Source organism: Cadophora gregata (genome assembly GCF_030347475.1).
Source record: "Cadophora gregata isolate MNR1 chromosome Unknown scaffold_10, whole genome shotgun sequence".
Classification (NCBI taxonomy): Eukaryota; Fungi; Ascomycota; class Leotiomycetes; order Helotiales; family Ploettnerulaceae; genus Cadophora; species Cadophora gregata.
In genome coordinates, this window is record NW_026695933.1 from 385,734 (window position 1) to 403,237 (window position 17,504).

Here is a 17,504-nt window from a genome sequence, read left to right on the forward strand (position 1 = left end):
ACAGAGGGACGAAAAATAATGAACCATAGTTCCATGGGCCATAAAAACCCTCGAGTATGACAAGTCACTGGTTGCACTCTTGATAAGGAGAACCACCTGGATTTGAAGTGTGACCAATGCCGTATGGGCACAGCATGTATCTCCAGAATCAAAAAGCAAAGGACCTTGAGGCAGCTTCTTGGTGTCTCATTTTCCGTTTTAACGAACAAACTACACAGAAGAGAAGGAGCAAGGGTGTCGGCGTTATAGTAATCCTACAATCCTGCTTCTCTTGCCCTTAAATGTAGTTCTTCCGTAGTAATAACTGCTCTCATTTGGCGCTTCTCCTTCATCTGTGCTAAAATATCACTGATTATCTCTTCTAAGTTGACGTAAATATAAAAAAAGGTTAAAGTACCAACACCAACTATGATAGCAATCACAGCAGCCAACGAAGGAAAGGTGCTGACATTTTGCCATCCAGCAAAGTATATAAAAGGCCCAAGAATGGCCCACACGACAAGAAAAGCTGCCCAAATGACGCCTATGTCGTCCATATCGTGAGTTGCGAGAAATTCCTGGACCTCTAGAGCCGGAATAATAGTAGTTCGAGTCCCTGATGTGTGGAACAAAGTTGCAGAAAGATTGCTGTCTGCCTGAATGCTTTGGCTGGTTACTGGTTGTGAGCCCTCAGTTGCAATTGAAGTCTTGAGAGCTATGAATGATAAGCTTCAGCACAAGAGAGTTCTTTTGAGATTAGGATGTAGATGAAGAATTATCCTACCATCAAATGCCTCAACCGCTGCAAGCAATGGTAGGATCATGAGCAAGAGGGCTACAAGCTGACCAAACCCCCATGTGTTCTCCGATCCTCTGATATGAAGGCCTTCTGTACCCAGAGAGGGCCCAAAGCGAGTCCGACATAGTTGCAACAATCCAAAAGAATTCCCAAAGAACATCCAAGTTATTTGCCACCAGAACGAGTCCATGAAACATGTTCAGGACATAGCGGACGCGCGCTAGCCTGACACGGCCCATCTGCCAACGATGTTGTCGCCTTACTGTGTTCTCCATATCTTCAAATCTTTTCAAAGAAAGCAGGAAAATTTGCTCTGGTGTCTTCAGGGGTGGTAGATCTAGTACGCGACGGACAAGGTCCTCAAACAAAGTTCGTATCGAAGTTATAGGTGGGTTGGCATACAGACGAATGAGTCTGATTGCATATGCCACGAATAAGAAGAGCACAATAGCGAACCACGATATGTAATTGTACGCCGCCAGTACCGAGCCGCCTCCAATTCCGAAAATGTTGGAAGCAAAAGTGCATTGGATGGGCAATGACGCAAAGACAGCCCATTGAACGTACAGTTGAGCGTGAAAAAGTAAACCCAGAACAGCAAAAATGCAGACCACTCGTATGTGTTTTATCACTGGATGGCGAATCAAATACTTCTGTAGTACTGCAAGTGTCGATAGATGCGTGGTAGAGGAGAACCAAGCCAGATTTGCGATCAGCTGGAAATGATGACCTGATATCGTACATCGTTGAGCGTAGCCAGTGATCAGAATTGCAAGTCCTGTCACAAGTTGTTGATCACTTAGAGCAAGTATGAATTGGGTCATCGTCTCGGTTCTCAATTTCTTCGTCGCAACACTGATTGTATCACCCGCTCCCATGTGAAGCAACCACCTGATATGTGGAATGACGAGAGAGTCGACATAATTTAGCTGCTCTTCGTCAATCGAGTAGGTGACGTAGCCTAGGATAACGGAAATGAAGGTGATCAAAGATGCCGCAATGAATGCAATAATTAACTACGCTCGTCATTAGCACGAGGCTACTACTGTAAAATTTGGGAAACTAACACCAATTCCTGCAATATCAGGGTCACCGTCAATAACTCCATCAGTGGACGTGCAGTTGACCATCCCATGGCACACCAAGCGGTCTGGTAAAAAGAAATCCATGGATATTCGATCGCACAGAAATTATAAACCAGAAACTACAGAATAGTCATGAAATGGCAGCTTGAAGGAATCAAGATGTGAACGTTCAGCTGCTACACCTCCAAAGCCAATGAGGCATCTGCGTGATGCAGTTCGTATGATTCAGCACGGGTTTCATTGGATGAGCTCTCCACCCCATAATTCAGCTGAATGCACACTTGGGAAATCCCAACCAATCACTGCGGCATAGTTTATGCAGAGGATAATCCCACCCTCATTTTTCCTGATTCATCAAGTGTTTGCCTTTACTGTACCCTGAAGCTCAGAGGGCTGGCAACCGCAGCCAACTGGTTTGCATGGTAAGAAAACTGCCGTAAAACTTCTTCCTATTCAGCTAATAAGTAGTCATGCAATTTCTGGCATGAGTCGTTTGATTATTTGTCTCGCTGTAGCGAATTCATTCAAATTATTTCTCAGGCAATGGGCGATGAGACGAATAAGTGCCTGACGCTAGGGAATCACATACCAGGTTTTGCTATGCTTTGGCTCACTGGACCCCAGTTACGGATGCAGGGACTTTGACAAGGGCGGTTTGAATGCGACTGAGCTCCGGCTGAACATTTTCAACATAACTTTGGTTGTTACCGCTGTGAGTAGGGTACAGCTTCAGAACTCAGACTATATTGAAAGCTGCTCATTGGCCAAGGATTAGGGAAACAATGAAATGTGAAGGAGCTGAAGAGTCATCACTAATGGCGTATTTGGAAAAGTCTTTCGCACAGGATACGATACCGGGAAGTTCAAGGATAGCACATGCGATGACAATTAAATTATTCAGCAATTCTTTGCAAGCACCATTCCCACGCGGCTCTACTCCAGCGCTCTTTGATGTGGTCGCGGTGAATCATTGTACTCCATCCCAAACAAAGACTCTTTGTTGTCAGAAGAGGCTCGATGGCCAATGCTTAACCTTAAAAATTCGAAGGGGACCTAGCTGTTGATCATTCACCTTCCTAGCCTCAATCTATAAAACAGATGTGAACGCCGCCATTTCAGTCCTGTTTCGTCTCAAAGCAGATCATTCGACCACAACTACTCTGAAACAACTCCAAAGGCATCTCGTACAACCATACAAACGCACAAGACCATCATTACAACCATAATCAGTACCTAAGCTGACACGCCATTACCATTCAAATTTGAAGGTCAGCATGCCGGGATGGGATGTGCCTATTTCTATCCACGAAAACGCGACGACCACATGTCCTAAATGCAAGAAAGTACATACCATCTTTGATCTGAGGCTGTTCGGCTTCATGTGCCCGAAACTGATATTCGACTACGACAACGGCGGAGGAATGTCGCGCTGTGGGTATGACCTTAGTTCTCAGGTTATGAGTGAAATGTCGTACAATAAGCGGTTCAGGTGAGGATCAAGGTCATCAATGTTGTGGTTGAGACAGCCAAGGAAGTTCTTTCAGGGATCCGGGATATACTGCTTGACCCTGCCTTTCTCCTATGCGAATTCTGTGGAACCGCATAGCCCGAGCCAGATAAAGTACTCATGCGTGACTTCAGCCACAACGCTGGGTCAAGATTAGAAGTTTTCAACAAAAGTAAATGTCGAAACCATTGGACATGCGATCTCTAATAATAAATCGATTTGAATATCTTTGAGTGACATGATGGAAAGAATCACAGGATGTTAGAACGGTACTTACACGAGTGCACGTTGGGATGCCCAAGTTCGGTCAGCGTGATTTTTGTAACAGGCAAGAAATGACGTAGTTTTAAACTAGTACTGCTAATCAATACTTGTCTAATCTTCTTCTACTTGTAAGGCTCTCTTCGAGATATATGCTCTACGATGTGATCGTGGTTTTGATGAACTTCTTTGACAGAGCCACAGCTTTGTCCCCAGACGACAAAGTAACAGTGGTCTTTGTTATAAATATAGAGCAGCAAGTCATATCTGTTCTTGTAATAGTACAGGCGTACAGATACACAGAGAATGATTCTTGGTAGCGTAAATAGTAACTCCCTCGTCTGAAAGAAACGTATGAGGATATAATAGATATCCTCTCCTGCGAAATACCACATCCTCAAAACTCAGACCCACCACCAGATTAACATACCTACTCGGATAATCAACTCAGCTTCTTTCGCTTCGGAATCTAATATGTTGTTGGCGAGTGAATTGAGCGAGGAGGATAAGATATTAATGGGCTTAGTCTGTTGTGGTGGCTGCGGAAAGCATGAGTATATGGAAAAGATTGAAAAACGTGGGAAAATGTGTCTCATTCCCATGAGAAGTAGAACGACCGGTAAGATAGTTCCTTGTAGCTGGGATTTGACAGAAGCATGGCACCAGATGGACAAGTTGCAAGAGGAAATTGTAGCAGATATTGAGCGAAGACTTCGGTCAGGTGACGTACCAAGCACCTGGAAAGAGCCCAAGCAAGCCGAACGCGACGATGAGGTCCGTTGTGCGGCATGTGGCAATGCGGTCAATATCTCCTCAGTAAAAAGGAGAGATTACAAATGCCCCGGGATAGTCCGAAATCGGCAACTTGGAGCGGACCGGAGGTGCTGCGTAATTCTTAGGAATGCAGTAAAAGCCACAGAAGAACATTCAAAACGGAACAAGCATGCGAAGCTGCCGAAGAAATGCATGAGACTCTGAATTAGGTCATCCAGATCGATGCTTGGTGGCGAGGCGGGAGATTATGTGAGAAGCTGATCGTTCTTTATTGCAGTTGTTTAGTTGTTTTGTACTGTCAATGAATACTTTGGGTGGTTTACTCTCCAAACCACTCATTCGTAATGTTACTGAATGGAAAATTCGGCTAGAACTGTCTCAGGGAAGGCTGATTTCTAACTATCAAGCATGGAACAAACAAAAACAGTTCAAACATGATTTTGTACTAGCGTCAACTGGAATATCAACTTTACTGCACCGGAGCTGTATTGCACGTTTCTATCTTCAAAAACATCTAAATCTCATTGGTTTCCCCAATCAGTAGCTCCAATGAACTAAAGAATTTCGACAATAGCCATGATAATTACATAGAGATTAGAGACTACTTAAAAGGATGTACTCGCTCGCTTGATCTAGCAACAAACAGGAATCCAATCAAACAGTAACGGGGAAGAAAAGGAAAGAAAGAAAAAACCCTAACGCAATTCTAGCTGCCCAGATCAGACCCTGCTCCTCTCAGACGTCCATATCACCGGGAGTCGGCTCATTGCTGATACCCTGTATCACCTTCTTATCACCAACTTTGCCCTCGGCCAGCTTCAGAACTTCCATCAACTGATTTGCACCAGCCGGCCAAGCATTAGCTCCGGCTCTTGGATCAACAGCACCCTGCAAAATCTGAGCCGCAGTAACATTCTTCCCATAGAACTCCGCATTCGCATCTTTCCTTTCCTTAATGGCAGTCCCATCAACCGACAAGCCACCATATAGACCCTTTGACTTCGTGTATGTCCACACCGGCTTCAAGTCGTGCTTCTCCGCATTCCAAGGCCCCGCAGTTACCGCAACGCCTCCGCCTAGACTTAATTCGGGTTTCGAGTATGCTTCGACGGCTTCGTCGGTGTTGAGAACGCAAACGCAGTCATAGATGTCTAATCCATAGACCATTCCGATACCTCCAGATCGGACTGAGAATGATGAGGGCCCTGACCAAGAGCCGTCTGGTAGGCGTGCGAGGACTACGCCTGATCCGCCGGAACCTGATACCCACATCGCGCCGCCTCGTATTGCAGAGAATATTGCGATACCTTTCGCATTGGCGATAGCTGCTTTGGGTAATTTTTCCTTCTCTGTGGTCTTGTTAGGCGAGTTCGCCAAAGCCAGGATGAGGCCGGATTCGGGAAAGTGTAAACTTACTGATGAAGCTATGCAGAATTTGGGCAGCTTTGTCGCTCTCCTTTCCAACAGCGGAGGAATTGAGAAGTCCCATCTTAAAAGTTTTGGATTGTTGGAGAATGTGAAGAGTTGGAGAATATAGGATGAAGCTTGTGATATTGAGAATTCGAGAAGTGTTGTTGTTTTTGTTGTCTTGGGAATGGATTGCAGGGATTGCAAGGTGGAGATGTGAATTGTTGTGATGGTATGGAGAATGAGAAAGAAACAGCACTCTTACCATTGATCTTATATCCTTCATTGTGGGAGAATTCTAGGCAGCCTCATCGAAAGAGAAATTCCAAATGATCGTGGCTTCGACTTTGACAGGGTCGGATAAGCGACTTAGAAAACCGAGCTGTGCAGTGCTCGAGTAATATTTTGACTGCAGAGCTTTGGCCCAATCGCATTTCTTACCGACACAACCTAGCAGCATATCGTTCTTCTGTTTGGGGGCTGAAGCAGCCACACGAGGCACTGCTTGTGTATGTAAGCCTGCGCCCCCCTTATTTGTCATTCGCTTAGCTAGTTTTGATTCGAAGATAAGCGATATCGTCATCCACTTCCAACGATGACGCTAGGACTGATTAAGCTCGTAGACAATACGTAGCGATAAGCTCGATTGAGATGGGATGATTTCATCGTAGCATTGATTCGCTCCACTGCGCTCTCAGAAAGTGATAAGGCGGCGAATCAAATCTCAAGCGAGCTCCCACCTCGTGGTAGAGCCTCTTTGCTCATGAACAGGTCGCAGGTGGTGATCGCCGCTAAATGCAACCCAAAAGTAAAAGAAACGATGTTCAGATGCTGTTACTACATTTCAGTTTATTCTAAGTTTTACTCCTGTGCCCTATCGCCTCGTCTTAGATTGATTTTTCAAGATCAGATCATTGCGTTGTGTAGCGAAGGGACCAATGACAACTCAAGTCTGACAATCTCTATTTCGCAGAAATTTGCCATGAGAGCAGTTCTTCTAGAGTCTATTCCAATTTGTCACTTTTGGTCTTCAGCGTGGTTCTATACTCAGGTTGAACAGGCAGACCCGGTAGCTTGGTCATTCATGCGGCTCTTCACACTCCCCAATCATACACTGCTCTGTGCAACGCCAGACGCGGGCTGAGGCGTCAAAATTTGCTGCTTCTAGGGCAGATGATGCGTTTAACCTTCCGTACTAGAGAGCTTGAGCAAGATGTGGATGACCTAGCTCTGTGAACTCATATGGTGCAACCTCCTCCGTGTTTGAGACATCAAAGCTTTTGGGGCGGACCTTCACACCATCTCAATATCATGACCTGAAAGGCGGACGATAATGAAGCGAGACAGGAGGAGTTGCAATTAAAGGATTTCGTAATAATTGAATTCGACAGATACTGGACTTCGAAGCTAAGTTGTACCTGTGGACGTTTGTTTACATGGCGCCCTCCGTCTGAGAATATCGAGAGCTGATTGGCCCGTGTAACCGAAGACCTTTTTTCGGCCATTATTGTCAGAAAGCCGCTTCCTCCTCTAAGAAGTGCAATCTACTTACAACGTAAAAGTTACTTCTCTCAGATTCTAAAGAATTTTTCAGTTCGGTTTGTCTTTGAAATAGCCAATTGGTCTACTTTGAGGAGCGCTGATTTTGTTCCCAAACTCTGTCACTCGGATACCTGCAGTTGTGGGCTCAGGAAGCTCAAACATTTGTCGCACTGAAAGGTAAATGATTGAAATACTCAATGCGATACTCCAAGTTGAGGAAAAGTATAACTCCCATGATCTCGCCCAAAATACCGACCCAAGATGTTGAGCTCCTCGCCTCCACCGCCCCACTCTTCATCCTGCCAAGTCTGCAGAAAAAAATGTCGCGATGTCTCCAAAAAGCACGCCTTCTCCAAACAGGTTCATTCATCAGTCACAAACAACCTTAATCAACAACAATTAACACGTTTGCGGTCATCTCCCCGAGAGTCTTATCTTATCGCATCGGAAGATTGTCAAAATTTTGATGCCCAGAAATGCAGAAGGCCCGACAGGTGGGACTTCCCGCGATGGTACCATCGCCACTCCACAAGAAATATGGACATTAAAAATCTCCCTTCCCGCAGTCTTTGATTTAAATTCGAGTCATGATGCATAATAGGTGTGGAAGCCCATATTGGAGCAAAGGTTAAACCAACCTTCGACATTCAAATATTGCGACGAGAAAATCGACGATGAGTGGTGAACTTGATCCCAAGTTGGCGGTTGCAGCCAGCGACGACTCTAGCAATGAGATCTATGCGGAGCAAAAGCCAGTATCAAGATTTACAAGATGGTATCGCAGTCCGCTGTTCAATGTCATCATTGTTGGGTTGATTTCATTCACCCAACCCGGTATCTGGAATGCATTGAACAATACTGGAGCTGGTGGGCAGCAAGAGCCATACTTGGTCAATGGTGCTAATTCTTTGACATTTGGGTGCGTCTAGACTTATCACGAAAGCTCTTTTAAATATGCTGACATGACAAAGTATCATGGTATTCGGATGCCCTCTCTTCGCAATCCTTTCCAACAAATTTGGCCTCAGGAAAGTCCTAATCCTGGGTACCCTCGGCTACGCACCATACTCTGCTTCGCTGTATGTGAATAACAGATATGGTGTCGAATGGTTCGTGTTATTCGGCGGTGTGACTTGTGGAATTGCAGCTTCCGCACTCTGGGCATCCGAGGGAGCGATTGCTCTGGGCTATCCGACAGTGAAAGATCGGGGGAAGTTCAGTAAGTTTGATCCGTTTGGATTATATGTTTCAGGTTGCTGACAGACAAATAGCCGGTATTTGGCTTGGTCTGCGCGAGTTGGGTCAGCTCATTGGGTCGTCCATTCAGCTCTCCCTCAACGTCAAGAAGAACCAACGCGGGAAAGTCGGCTACGAAACGTACCTGATTCTCATCGGACTTCAATGCGCCGGTCTCCCACTTGCATTCCTCATTTCCCCTCCAGAGAAAGTAATTCGAGCAGACGGATCCAGACTCGAAGATCCCACCAAGAACAAAGCCGTGCTCAAAGAATTCCGTCGTGCGTGGGCACTTCTCAAAACCAGACGCATCTTTCTACTCCTTCCAATTCTGATTGGGTTCAACTGGAACAGCACCTACCTCAACATTTACCTTACCAAGTACTTCTCCGTGAGATCCAGAGCACTTGGTGCATTGACCTCCGGACTCGCAGCCACTTTCGCGAATATCTTCTGGGGATGGTTTCTGGATCTGAAGGTGTTCTCTCGACCTAAGGTCGCCAGGATCGCTTGGTTCTCATTTGTGGTAATCATGTTATCGCTCTTCGGATGGCAGATTTCGAATCAGAAGAAGTACGAAGACGTTGTGCCCAAGATAACTCTGGATTGGGCTACTCCCGGTTTTGGACGAGGCTTTGCTTCAACTGTTTTGTTTCGGTAAGCAGCTCCGCATCCACGAGCGCGGGGTAAATACTAACCACCAACAGATTTATGAACGAGTCTCACTACATGTTCGTTTACTGGATCATCGGAACCTTCAACAACGATATCGAGACTCTCACTCTAAGCGTGGGTATCGTCCGAGCATTTGAGTCCTTTGGATCAGCAGTCTCATTCGGCTTAGGGGCCGCTCATGGAGTGTCTCCAATGGCAAACCTGCTGACTGCATTTGTGATGTTCCTCATTTGCATTCCAACGACCTCGTTGGTCGTTTTCCAGGTCCCAGAACACCCAACCGAGAAGGAGCATTTGATTGAAGAGTCGACTGAAGATGTTGCGGCGGGCAAGGGGGCCGTTGCTGAACCTGCAAGAGCGACGGATGTTTAGAGGCTCGTTCGTTTAGAGGATGTTGGCAATCTGTGGTATGCATGTCGTGACGGCGAATCCGGCCACTGTAATTGGAAAATTGGCAAGGTACGAGCACGCAGCTTTCAGCTGTCAATGCAGTGAACTCGATGAGGATAAGTGAACTGGGTCACTTGATATTCAACGAAGCAGCCAATAAAATGGTAGGCTATTGCCTGTAATTTTTATTTCCATTCGCATGTGCCAAGGGAACTGTTGGCCAATCTCACGTAAGACGCCTATATCCAGATTGGGTGGGTCTATTGACACCTCGTGCCGAACATTTTTGCTGAAAGTCTAAAGTTAAAACATTCCTTTTCAGAGAAGCTCATTCGGGAGGTTGTTATTCTGTTGAGATTCTAAGCAAATCCCAAGTACTTTCAGGTCCACGGTCATGTCTTCGAAATTTCGATCTCAATGGCCTCAATCCAACACCATCATCAGTGAATCCTACACACCCCAATTTTTCGATGCAACAATTCCTGAAGATCGAGAAAAACTTGATGCTTTAGTTGTATCTGGCTCCGTAAATACAATTCACGATAGTATTCAAGATCAATTGGAGGAACTCATCGAGGTGCGCTCACCATGGCTGCGACTCAAAGGGGAAGCGTTGAACCAGCTCGTACTTGCGCACCTAGATGGAACACCAATTGACTTTTACGGAACCTATGTTTTTTTTCCATGGCGCAAGGAACTCTTACATATTCTCCCTAAGGATGAGTTCATTGAAGTGCGAACCAGCCGGAATCGATACAGGATCACTCCTTCCGAGCAGACTCGCTTGAGCTCAAAGGGCGTCGGTGTCATTGGTCTCTCTGTAGGATCTGCCACTGCGCTGACTCTTGCATTGGAAGGGGTTGGTGGCGAATTGCGCATTGCGGATTTCGATGTACTTTCATTATCTAACACCAATCGACTCCGTTCACCAATCAGTAACATCGGAGTCAACAAAGCTGTTCTTTGCGCGCGAGAAATGTACGAGATCAACCCCTATCTGAACATCAAAGTCTTTCCAACTGGGCTGCAAGAGGGGAACTTCGAAGAGTTCTTGTCTAATGGAAGAAAGTTGGATCTGCTCATTGAAGAGTGTGATGATTTGCCCATGAAGGTGTTTGCACGTGAGCAAGCACGCAAGCATGGCATTCCGGTGATTATGGAGACGAGTGATAAGGGTATGCTTGATGTCGAGCGTTTCGATCAAGAGCCCAAACGGCCACTCTTCCATGGTCTCATGGGTGATATGGATTCGAAGAGGATTCGGGCCTTAGGTCCGAAAGAGAGGATACCATACCAGTTGAGGATTGTGGGAACCAGGTAGACGGTATCCCCGAGGCTGCTGGCCTGCTTGTTCGAGATGGGTAGGACTACAAGGTCGTGGCCTCAGCTGGCTAGTGCCATCAGCTTGGTACGTGTATACCTTTCGAAAGACATATTGGAAGTCGGGGGTGTTTGATACTTTAAACCCAAGTCCAGAGGCGCAGGATACAAGAATAGAGCTAACGAATTCCCAGGGTGCAGGTGTTGCAGCAGACACCGCTCGTCGTATGCTACTCGGGGAAGCTGTACCCTCCGGGCGCTTCTATGTTGATCTCACCAAACTCGTTTCATTGGAAAGTGCGGCAGTTTTGCCAGATTGGGAGGTCCTGGAGTCATGTGAGGGTACGTTCTTTCATGTTTAGCTTCGTCTAAGTTCTGGAGTTGGCCAGAACTATTTTATCCCATTTTTCTCGTTTTCAATTCGTCAAATCTCATTCTGCTTCACGCAAAACACGGTATTGACTTGAGGATTTCAGTAGTCAGCCAGACCGCCACTACCCCACCTGTAGCAATTCCTTCTGTCCCGGAAGAAGACTTCACAGGAGTGCTACAGCGCAGTGAAGCTGAATACATCGTCGCTCACGGTTGTCTCGCTCCTTCTGGAGGAAATAGCCAAGCATGGCATTTTACTCTACGTGAAGGTCGCATCGATTGTAGTATTCCCACGACATACAAATGGACTCATCTCGACTTCGAAGGCCGCTCGCTGTTCGTGGCCATGGGAGCAGGCATCCAGAATATCGTCCTCGCTGCCCGATCTATTGGCCTCCAGGCTGAGGTTTTGCCCTCCACTGAGAAGTGTTCGGGAGAGGTCTGCAGCATCACTTTCAATCGAATGGCTCCTGTTCAAGAAAGATTGTTTACGGCTATACCCAAACGCATCACAAATCGTCAACAAGCCCGGGTCGGAACGTCCTTGTCAGATGCAAAGATACAGTCCCTTATCGACACAGCTAAACGCTGGGGAGCAAAGTTGACCGTTGTGACGAATGAAGACCAGAAGCGTAAGGTAGCGAATGTCATTGGCACTGTCGACCGAATCAGAATGCTGCATCCAGGCCTCCATGAAGACCTCGGGAATGAGATTCAGTGGACACGCGAGGAAGCCCACAATACTGGTAGAGGCATCGGCATTGACACCCTTGGTCTCGACACGACAGATCGTGTCGGTGCATATCTGATGAGTAGCTGGCCTGTCATGGAAGTCCTCCGCGATCTCAACCTAGGCGAGGACTTGAAGAGAATGGGTGGCGGCTTCAAGTGCAATGCATTCGCGTTGTTAACCATGCCAGAGAAAGGCTTGCAGTCCTACCTGCAAGGTGGGCGTGCGATGGAGGAGGTATGGCTTGAGGCTACGCTACAGAATATTGGGTTCTGTCCTTCCAGCAGCAGTCCTTTCATGTTTGCACGTCTGGAAGAGGGTGGAGAAGATATCTATTCTGAAAACGAGAAGAGGGCGTTGCAAGCCGCGAGAAAGGAGTTTCTTGAAGTCTTACCTGAGGCAGATAAAGAGTGTGAGGTTCTGCTGTTTCGGCTCAGTGAAGCGGCAGCCCCTGAGACGAGGTCGTTACGGTGCCCAGTATCAGAGGTGCTGACTATTGTTGAGGGATAAATGATCAGCGAATGATCATTTATTGAAATTTTGAGCTTGTTTACATTTCCCTCATTCGCAATGAATATGTGATAGCTCAACGGACGGTATTGCCATGCATTAACCCTTCTAAAACTGGTTTAACATTCTCCACATCGTATCCTTTGTTTTGAAGTAATTGCAGCATCCGCCTTACAGACGCGGCTTCTCCGCAACCTCACTTCCCCAAAGATCCCATTCCATACCAACCAATTCCACGTTCCAGACTCTTCCCTTCGAGTCCGTTTCATTCACAAACCGCTTCTTGCCATGCAGTCGCTTACAACCGATACTCTCATACCAATCCGCAAGCGAAAACTAACACCATAAATCAGCACCCAGATCTCTATCGTTGCAACTGAAGTGTCAAATGGTTGAGTAAAACCGGAGCAAACAAACCTCCGGTCTTCCATCCCCAAACTTCTCAAACCGTTCAACAGCCTCAACAGTCTCCCTAATCGGCACCTCCATCACAGCATATCTTGCAAAACGGCCCGCAACACCTCGCATCAAGCCAAACACATGACGTCCAAACTCCAATCCTCGAATTGCTGGTGACAGATAGAGGCTCGTAGCGCCTATTCTTCCTCTTGCAGGGTCGGCGAAACCAGTCGGTGGGAAGTCCAGCGAGATGTGACCGATGGGCATGAAAGTTTCCTTTCTTTCGCGCTGCACGGGGAAAGTATCTGATCCCGAATCTGGCAAGCACTCTGATTCTTGAGGAAATTGGGAGATATGGCTGGCCATGAGGGTGTCGTAACATGGATGAGTGGGCTTGATGACCTATTTGTTTACTCTTAGCGGAGTTCGTATTTTAGTGAGCCAGAGGAATATACAAGCCAACAAAGAACTCTTTTTCCTTCAAGCTGTTCAGTTCCCCAATCAGAAACATTTTCTACGCCCCAGCCACAGGATATGCGTTGCTGTTGGAGTCGTTGGAAGTGCTGTTCGGATGTTGGATCCCACGGTATTACCGACATGAAATTTTTGGAAGACATCGTAAAGCTGGAAAATAGTGACACTCTTCCGCAAGAAAGAACAGTAAACAGCAAACAACCGTTTTAAGATTATTCGGAAGTGGGTTCGCGCCGTCTTTGGTGGGCACTGGATGAACTTTTCTGCAGGAGGTCTGACGTGAGATCATGCAGGCTTGCATCGCCTCGCCCCCTGTGGGAAACAGATTTTGGTAGGCAGCCCCCAACGAGCTGAACTGTTGTTTCGACTGTGTACCTTAACGGAATAAAATGATCACTTCTCATCGACTTCGCGGTAACAGTCGAGTGTGCTTTCATTGGTGAACAAGACAGTTCAAGGGACTGATTGGCATTGAAGACAAACGCAATGCTCATGGACACTGCCGTCGAGCAAAATTCTCTAGTACTATTGACGATGCATCTGCTATAATTCCAAGTTGAGCCCTCTGATCATGGCTGGACCAACCAGAAGAGTGTCCTTCAGTGTTTGTTCGGATAGTCACGAGGTATCTAAACGAGGGTGCGAATCATGAGAGCGGAAGAACGTTAAACTATGCCAAATATATCAACAAGAGATACCTGAAAGACGGTAGGACATCGGTTGAAATCTCACTTACCAGCGGGAGGTGAAACACCAGCATAAATCAATGAATGGACCTGTCTCCTCCTTAGTCGTTTAAGCGTTGGTGCTAGTGCTTTTCCCGGATATATGGTTCGCGCTCCAAGGGAAGAACAGGTCCTTTCCCACCCACAAGTTTGCGCGGTTCAGTTAGAGTGCAAGGCACGAAAGTCAATGCTATATCTAAGGTAGTAGAAGCCATCGCGGGGGTCAACCGAAATGTCTGTCTCTGCCAGGGCTCGAGTTGAGTCAAGTCGGGTCGAGGAAACTTCAGGAGCTTTGGAGGTCTGTACCATTCGTAGGATCCTAGTAGATTCAAATGAGATAAAACCAGAGTAAATGTCAGGTCCTCCATTCTTCGTGAGCGGATATCTATCGTAAAACAATCATTCCAAATCAGAGGGTTCATGGAATCCACAGTATGCGTAACATAGAATGGTATGTGGTCGCCATGAGAGACTTCGCACCCTACAAGCATTCGATCAACAAGCAGACGCGATGCAGACTCTATCTCGACAGTAAGCTTTCCCATATCTGAGGCTTCCGAGGGCGGTCTGTACGGTTGATAGTGTGAGGAGGCAGTGGTAAGGTCCATGTCCTGGGGGAAATCATGTTTGGCTTCCACAGTGGCTGGAATCGTTTCCTCTGACATAGTACCTGGTGAGAAAACTTCGACATAATTCAGAGGAAAGATCCCAAAATGTCCATCGATCTCCCCTTTCCACCAGTCTTTGAATGCAGCTTCCACTAGCCGAAGCAAATTTCCTTCTTTGAAAGATAGTTCGCTCGGATCTGACGCCGTGTAGTTGAAGATTGCTCGAACATGGGAGTTCCTGTCGTGACGCAGCGCTTCAGTTGTGGGTACCGGTATACGATTGACCAGACATGCTTCAAAGTATCCCTTTTGTCCCTTGAGAATGCCATACCACCAAGGGTTTGCAGAGGCGTCGGTAACTAGGATAATTTCTCCAGTCTTGAATTGTAGAGTTCCGGGTTCGATAGAGGTACAGTCTTTTTTGGTGCGCACTGCAAACGGGCAAACTGTTGCTGTCGAAATAGCTGAGCCAGAACTAATCATAGACTGTGGCTCACGAGGGACTTGGCGCCTGAGCTCCTGCAGTTGATGTGGTTGAGGGGAGGCAAGGTCACTAGACATTGTCAGCGACTGCTGACAGGAGAGGAATTATCGTGGAGGCAAATTTACCTTAGATCGGGGCTTGACTCGGTGATCATTGCAGTTCTCAAGAACTCTAACACCAGTGTGAGAGGGCGGACATCAACAGTCGCACCACTGCGGAGCTTTCCAATAGCACGTTCGAGTCCCCGGATATCTAGTATTAATCGCGCTATAGCATTGTTTTTCAAAGCATCTCGTAGTTCCATCTTGTTATAACAGCTTTGTGATAGAATGGCATCTAGTCGAGCGGTATCTTGAAGCGTCTCCCTGAGTTCATGATGGAAGTTCGGGTCTGCTTCCAACCGAAACATATGTTCCTCGATCATTTCAACCTGCTCAAGTCAGGAATATCATCCATCAGAAATATTCCAATGCTCACCAATTTTGATTCCATTTCACCATATTCAAACTTCAGCCAAGGCGCCGGTTCAGGCACTGTGAGAACTTGACCAAAGCTATGACTTCGAGCACCACGCAGAACGGCTCTGGACTGGGTTATTGGTTTGACCGTTTCGTCCGACACTACGGCAGCCACTGGCTTCCTTCGAATGGCGGATACTGTCAGTTGGGAGCTATCATCAACAAGACCGGATGGTGCTTTCGAAGACAAGGCGAATGATCTCAGTCCATCATGAGTTACTGTCGCATAGCCTGTGTCCGAAACGCTTAGTTCAGTAAGGCCACTTAGTGTGCTGATATCTTGAAGTTGCACTCCAAAATCAGATGAACTCCCTTCCGATTTGGATCCTGTGCTTGGGTTGGAAATTGAGTGTGACAGAGATATCATTCTATTACATTGAGCATTAGAAACGATCCATGAATGCTGCAAGGCTTGAGAGGCAGATGGCCGCTCTTCAGGTAAAGCATTGAGGAGCTTTCTTAAGAATTTCGATCCCTCGCTTTTGATACCACTGTCAAAAAGCGCATCGTAGGGGAAAAGGGATTTGTCCTCGCAGTATTTGACCAAGGACTTGCCCGGAGGGAAGGGGACTCCGCCAGTAATGAGACGATAAACAATGCATCCGACGGCCCAGATGTCAACTGAGTTCGTATACTGTTCACTACCTTCCGCCAGGTTGAGGTAATTGAGAATTTCCGGCGCCATATACGATTGCGTTCCACCTTTGGTATTAAACGCAGTACTTTCCGTCAATCTCTTGCTCAGTCCAAAATCTGCAAGCTTGACCCACCAGTCAGGACTTCCATTGACGACTAGAACATTCTAAGTAGGCTCAAAATCAGCTGGGTGCCTGCACAAACTGCTACTTTCAGCCCACCTGTGGTTTTAGATCTCGATGTGCAAATGACTCTGCATGCATGATCTCCAGGCCGGAAAGTATTTGCTCCGCGATACTTCTAGCTTCCAGCTCTGGTATTTTCCCTGAGTTCGCCAATACATTTTTCTCCAGGTCTCCAAGCGATACATATTCCATGGCTAGGAAGACATCGGAGCCATCCTTGAACCAACCAAAGAAGTCGACGAACACAGCAGCTTCAGCCCACCTGAATATTGTAGATTCGTCAGTTAGGTTCTCACTCATACTAACTTGAAATAAATACAAGGACTCCTGTGGCAGAGGGAACATTTTGTGAGAGGCCACAGGGAGAGTAATTAATAGCTCGAACTTTCATACTACCGGCAACGCTTAGCATAACTACTCCTGACACATGAATTCACAATGCTTACCTTAGGCTTGGAGAATTCCAGCAGCGCTTTCAATTCTTTCTCGCACTCGCTATTGCTGAGCGTCATACTCGTTGTCGCAATCCGCTTCACGGCTCGGGCCATCCCATCTTCTTTGTTCTTCTCTAGCCTGACCTCTCCAAATCCTCCGCGACCCAGGAATCGCTCCACCTCCCATATCTTCTTATGTTGACGCCGCCGCACATTCCTCGCAGGGTCTGATATAAAGTGTATCTCCTCGACTCGGTCCTTAAACACGGTCGCATTAAGGTGCCAGTGGTCGATATCGGAGGACATGGTTCACTGCCAGGGCTGGACCCAGCCGCGTTGCGTGGGGATTCGGATGGATCATACGCAGCATTTTAAGGTGCCATGGTGGATGCTGTCAATTTCCTTTCACGAGGACGACGGTTCCATCGGCAGGATGGCTATTCAATATGAGTAC

The 17,504-nt window shown here is 46.9% G+C and overlaps 8 protein-coding genes across 9 annotated transcripts; 3 read left to right on the plus strand and 5 right to left on the minus strand.

Moving 5' to 3' along the window:
- Positions 1–66: 66 nt before the first annotated feature.
- On the minus strand, positions 67–1,969 carry ONS95_001490 (uncharacterized protein). The gene is made up of 3 exons (XM_058494690.1): positions 1,846–1,969; positions 764–1,794; positions 67–694 (listed from the first exon to the last, which is right to left on the minus strand). Exons 1-2 carry the CDS (start codon positions 1,945–1,947, stop codon positions 775–777), a joined length of 1,122 nt encoding a protein of 373 aa, XP_058354997.1. The 5' UTR covers positions 1,948–1,969; the 3' UTR covers positions 67–694; positions 764–774.
- Positions 1,970–4,880: 2,911 nt separating this feature from the next.
- Positions 4,881–6,166, minus strand: ONS95_001491 (uncharacterized protein). The gene is made up of 2 exons (XM_058494691.1): positions 5,822–6,166; positions 4,881–5,754 (listed from the first exon to the last, which is right to left on the minus strand). Exons 1-2 carry the CDS (start codon positions 6,096–6,098, stop codon positions 5,141–5,143), a joined length of 891 nt encoding a protein of 296 aa, XP_058354998.1. The 5' UTR covers positions 6,099–6,166; the 3' UTR covers positions 4,881–5,140.
- Positions 6,167–7,405: 1,239 nt separating this feature from the next.
- On the plus strand, positions 7,406–9,865 carry ONS95_001492 (uncharacterized protein). Of its 2 annotated transcripts, XM_058494693.1 has the most exons (4): positions 7,406–8,273; positions 8,326–8,573; positions 8,626–9,247; positions 9,298–9,865. In XM_058494693.1, exons 1-4 carry the CDS (start codon positions 8,029–8,031, stop codon positions 9,635–9,637), a joined length of 1,455 nt encoding a protein of 484 aa, XP_058355000.1. In that variant the 5' UTR covers positions 7,406–8,028; the 3' UTR covers positions 9,638–9,865. The 2 variants fall into 2 exon arrangements, with proteins under 2 accessions (XP_058355000.1, XP_058354999.1); XM_058494692.1 differs by having other exon boundaries at positions 7,560–8,573.
- A 184-nt stretch (positions 9,866–10,049) lies between these two features.
- On the plus strand, positions 10,050–10,976 carry ONS95_001493 (uncharacterized protein; the record flags this gene model as incomplete). The annotated part of the gene is made up of 1 exon (XM_058494694.1): positions 10,050–10,976. One exon carries the CDS (start codon positions 10,050–10,052, stop codon positions 10,974–10,976), a length of 927 nt encoding a protein of 308 aa, XP_058355001.1.
- Positions 10,977–11,012: 36 nt separating this feature from the next.
- On the plus strand, positions 11,013–12,587 carry ONS95_001494 (uncharacterized protein; the record flags this gene model as incomplete). Its single annotated transcript, XM_058494695.1, has 3 exons — positions 11,013–11,063; positions 11,170–11,317; positions 11,452–12,587. 3 exons carry the CDS (start codon positions 11,013–11,015, stop codon positions 12,585–12,587), a joined length of 1,335 nt encoding a protein of 444 aa, XP_058355002.1.
- Positions 12,588–12,758: 171 nt separating this feature from the next.
- On the minus strand, positions 12,759–13,603 carry ONS95_001495 (uncharacterized protein; the record flags this gene model as incomplete). The annotated part of the gene is made up of 3 exons (XM_058494696.1): positions 12,759–12,923; positions 13,005–13,388; positions 13,442–13,603. 3 exons carry the CDS (start codon positions 13,601–13,603, stop codon positions 12,759–12,761), a joined length of 711 nt encoding a protein of 236 aa, XP_058355003.1.
- Positions 13,604–14,268: 665 nt separating this feature from the next.
- Positions 14,269–16,961, minus strand: ONS95_001496 (uncharacterized protein; the record flags this gene model as incomplete). Its single annotated transcript, XM_058494697.1, has 4 exons — positions 14,269–15,346; positions 15,403–15,707; positions 15,755–16,597; positions 16,653–16,961. 4 exons carry the CDS (start codon positions 16,959–16,961, stop codon positions 14,269–14,271), a joined length of 2,535 nt encoding a protein of 844 aa, XP_058355004.1.
- A 26-nt stretch (positions 16,962–16,987) lies between these two features.
- On the minus strand, positions 16,988–17,356 carry ONS95_001497 (uncharacterized protein; the record flags this gene model as incomplete). Its single annotated transcript, XM_058494698.1, has 2 exons — positions 16,988–17,008; positions 17,063–17,356. The coding sequence occupies 2 exons, from the start codon at positions 17,354–17,356 to the stop codon at positions 16,988–16,990; spliced, it is 315 nt and encodes a 104-aa protein (XP_058355005.1).
- Positions 17,357–17,504: the final 148 nt, after the last annotated feature.

Excerpts from the sequence above, each read along its gene's own strand:
- ONS95_001490 (XM_058494690.1), bottom strand. The coding sequence starts at position 1,947 with ATGGATTTCTTTTTACCAGACCGCTTGGTGTGCCATGGGATGGTCAAC. Across the intron at positions 1,795-1,845 it reads CTGATATTGCAGGAATTGGT|TTAATTATTGCATTCATTGC; the intron begins GTTAGTTTCCCA and ends TGACGAGCGTAG.
- ONS95_001491 (XM_058494691.1), bottom strand. The coding sequence starts at position 6,098 with ATGAAGGATATAAGATCAATGGTAAGAGTGCTGTTTCTTTCTCATTCT. Across the intron at positions 5,755-5,821 it reads AATTCTGCATAGCTTCATCA|AGAAGGAAAAATTACCCAAA; the intron begins GTAAGTTTACAC and ends ACAAGACCACAG.
- ONS95_001492 (XM_058494693.1), top strand. The coding sequence starts at position 8,029 with ATGAGTGGTGAACTTGATCCCAAGTTGGCGGTTGCAGCCAGCGACGAC. Across the intron at positions 8,274-8,325 it reads GCTAATTCTTTGACATTTGG|TATCATGGTATTCGGATGCC; the intron begins GTGCGTCTAGAC and ends GACATGACAAAG. Across the intron at positions 8,574-8,625 it reads GAAAGATCGGGGGAAGTTCA|CCGGTATTTGGCTTGGTCTG; the intron begins GTAAGTTTGATC and ends ACAGACAAATAG.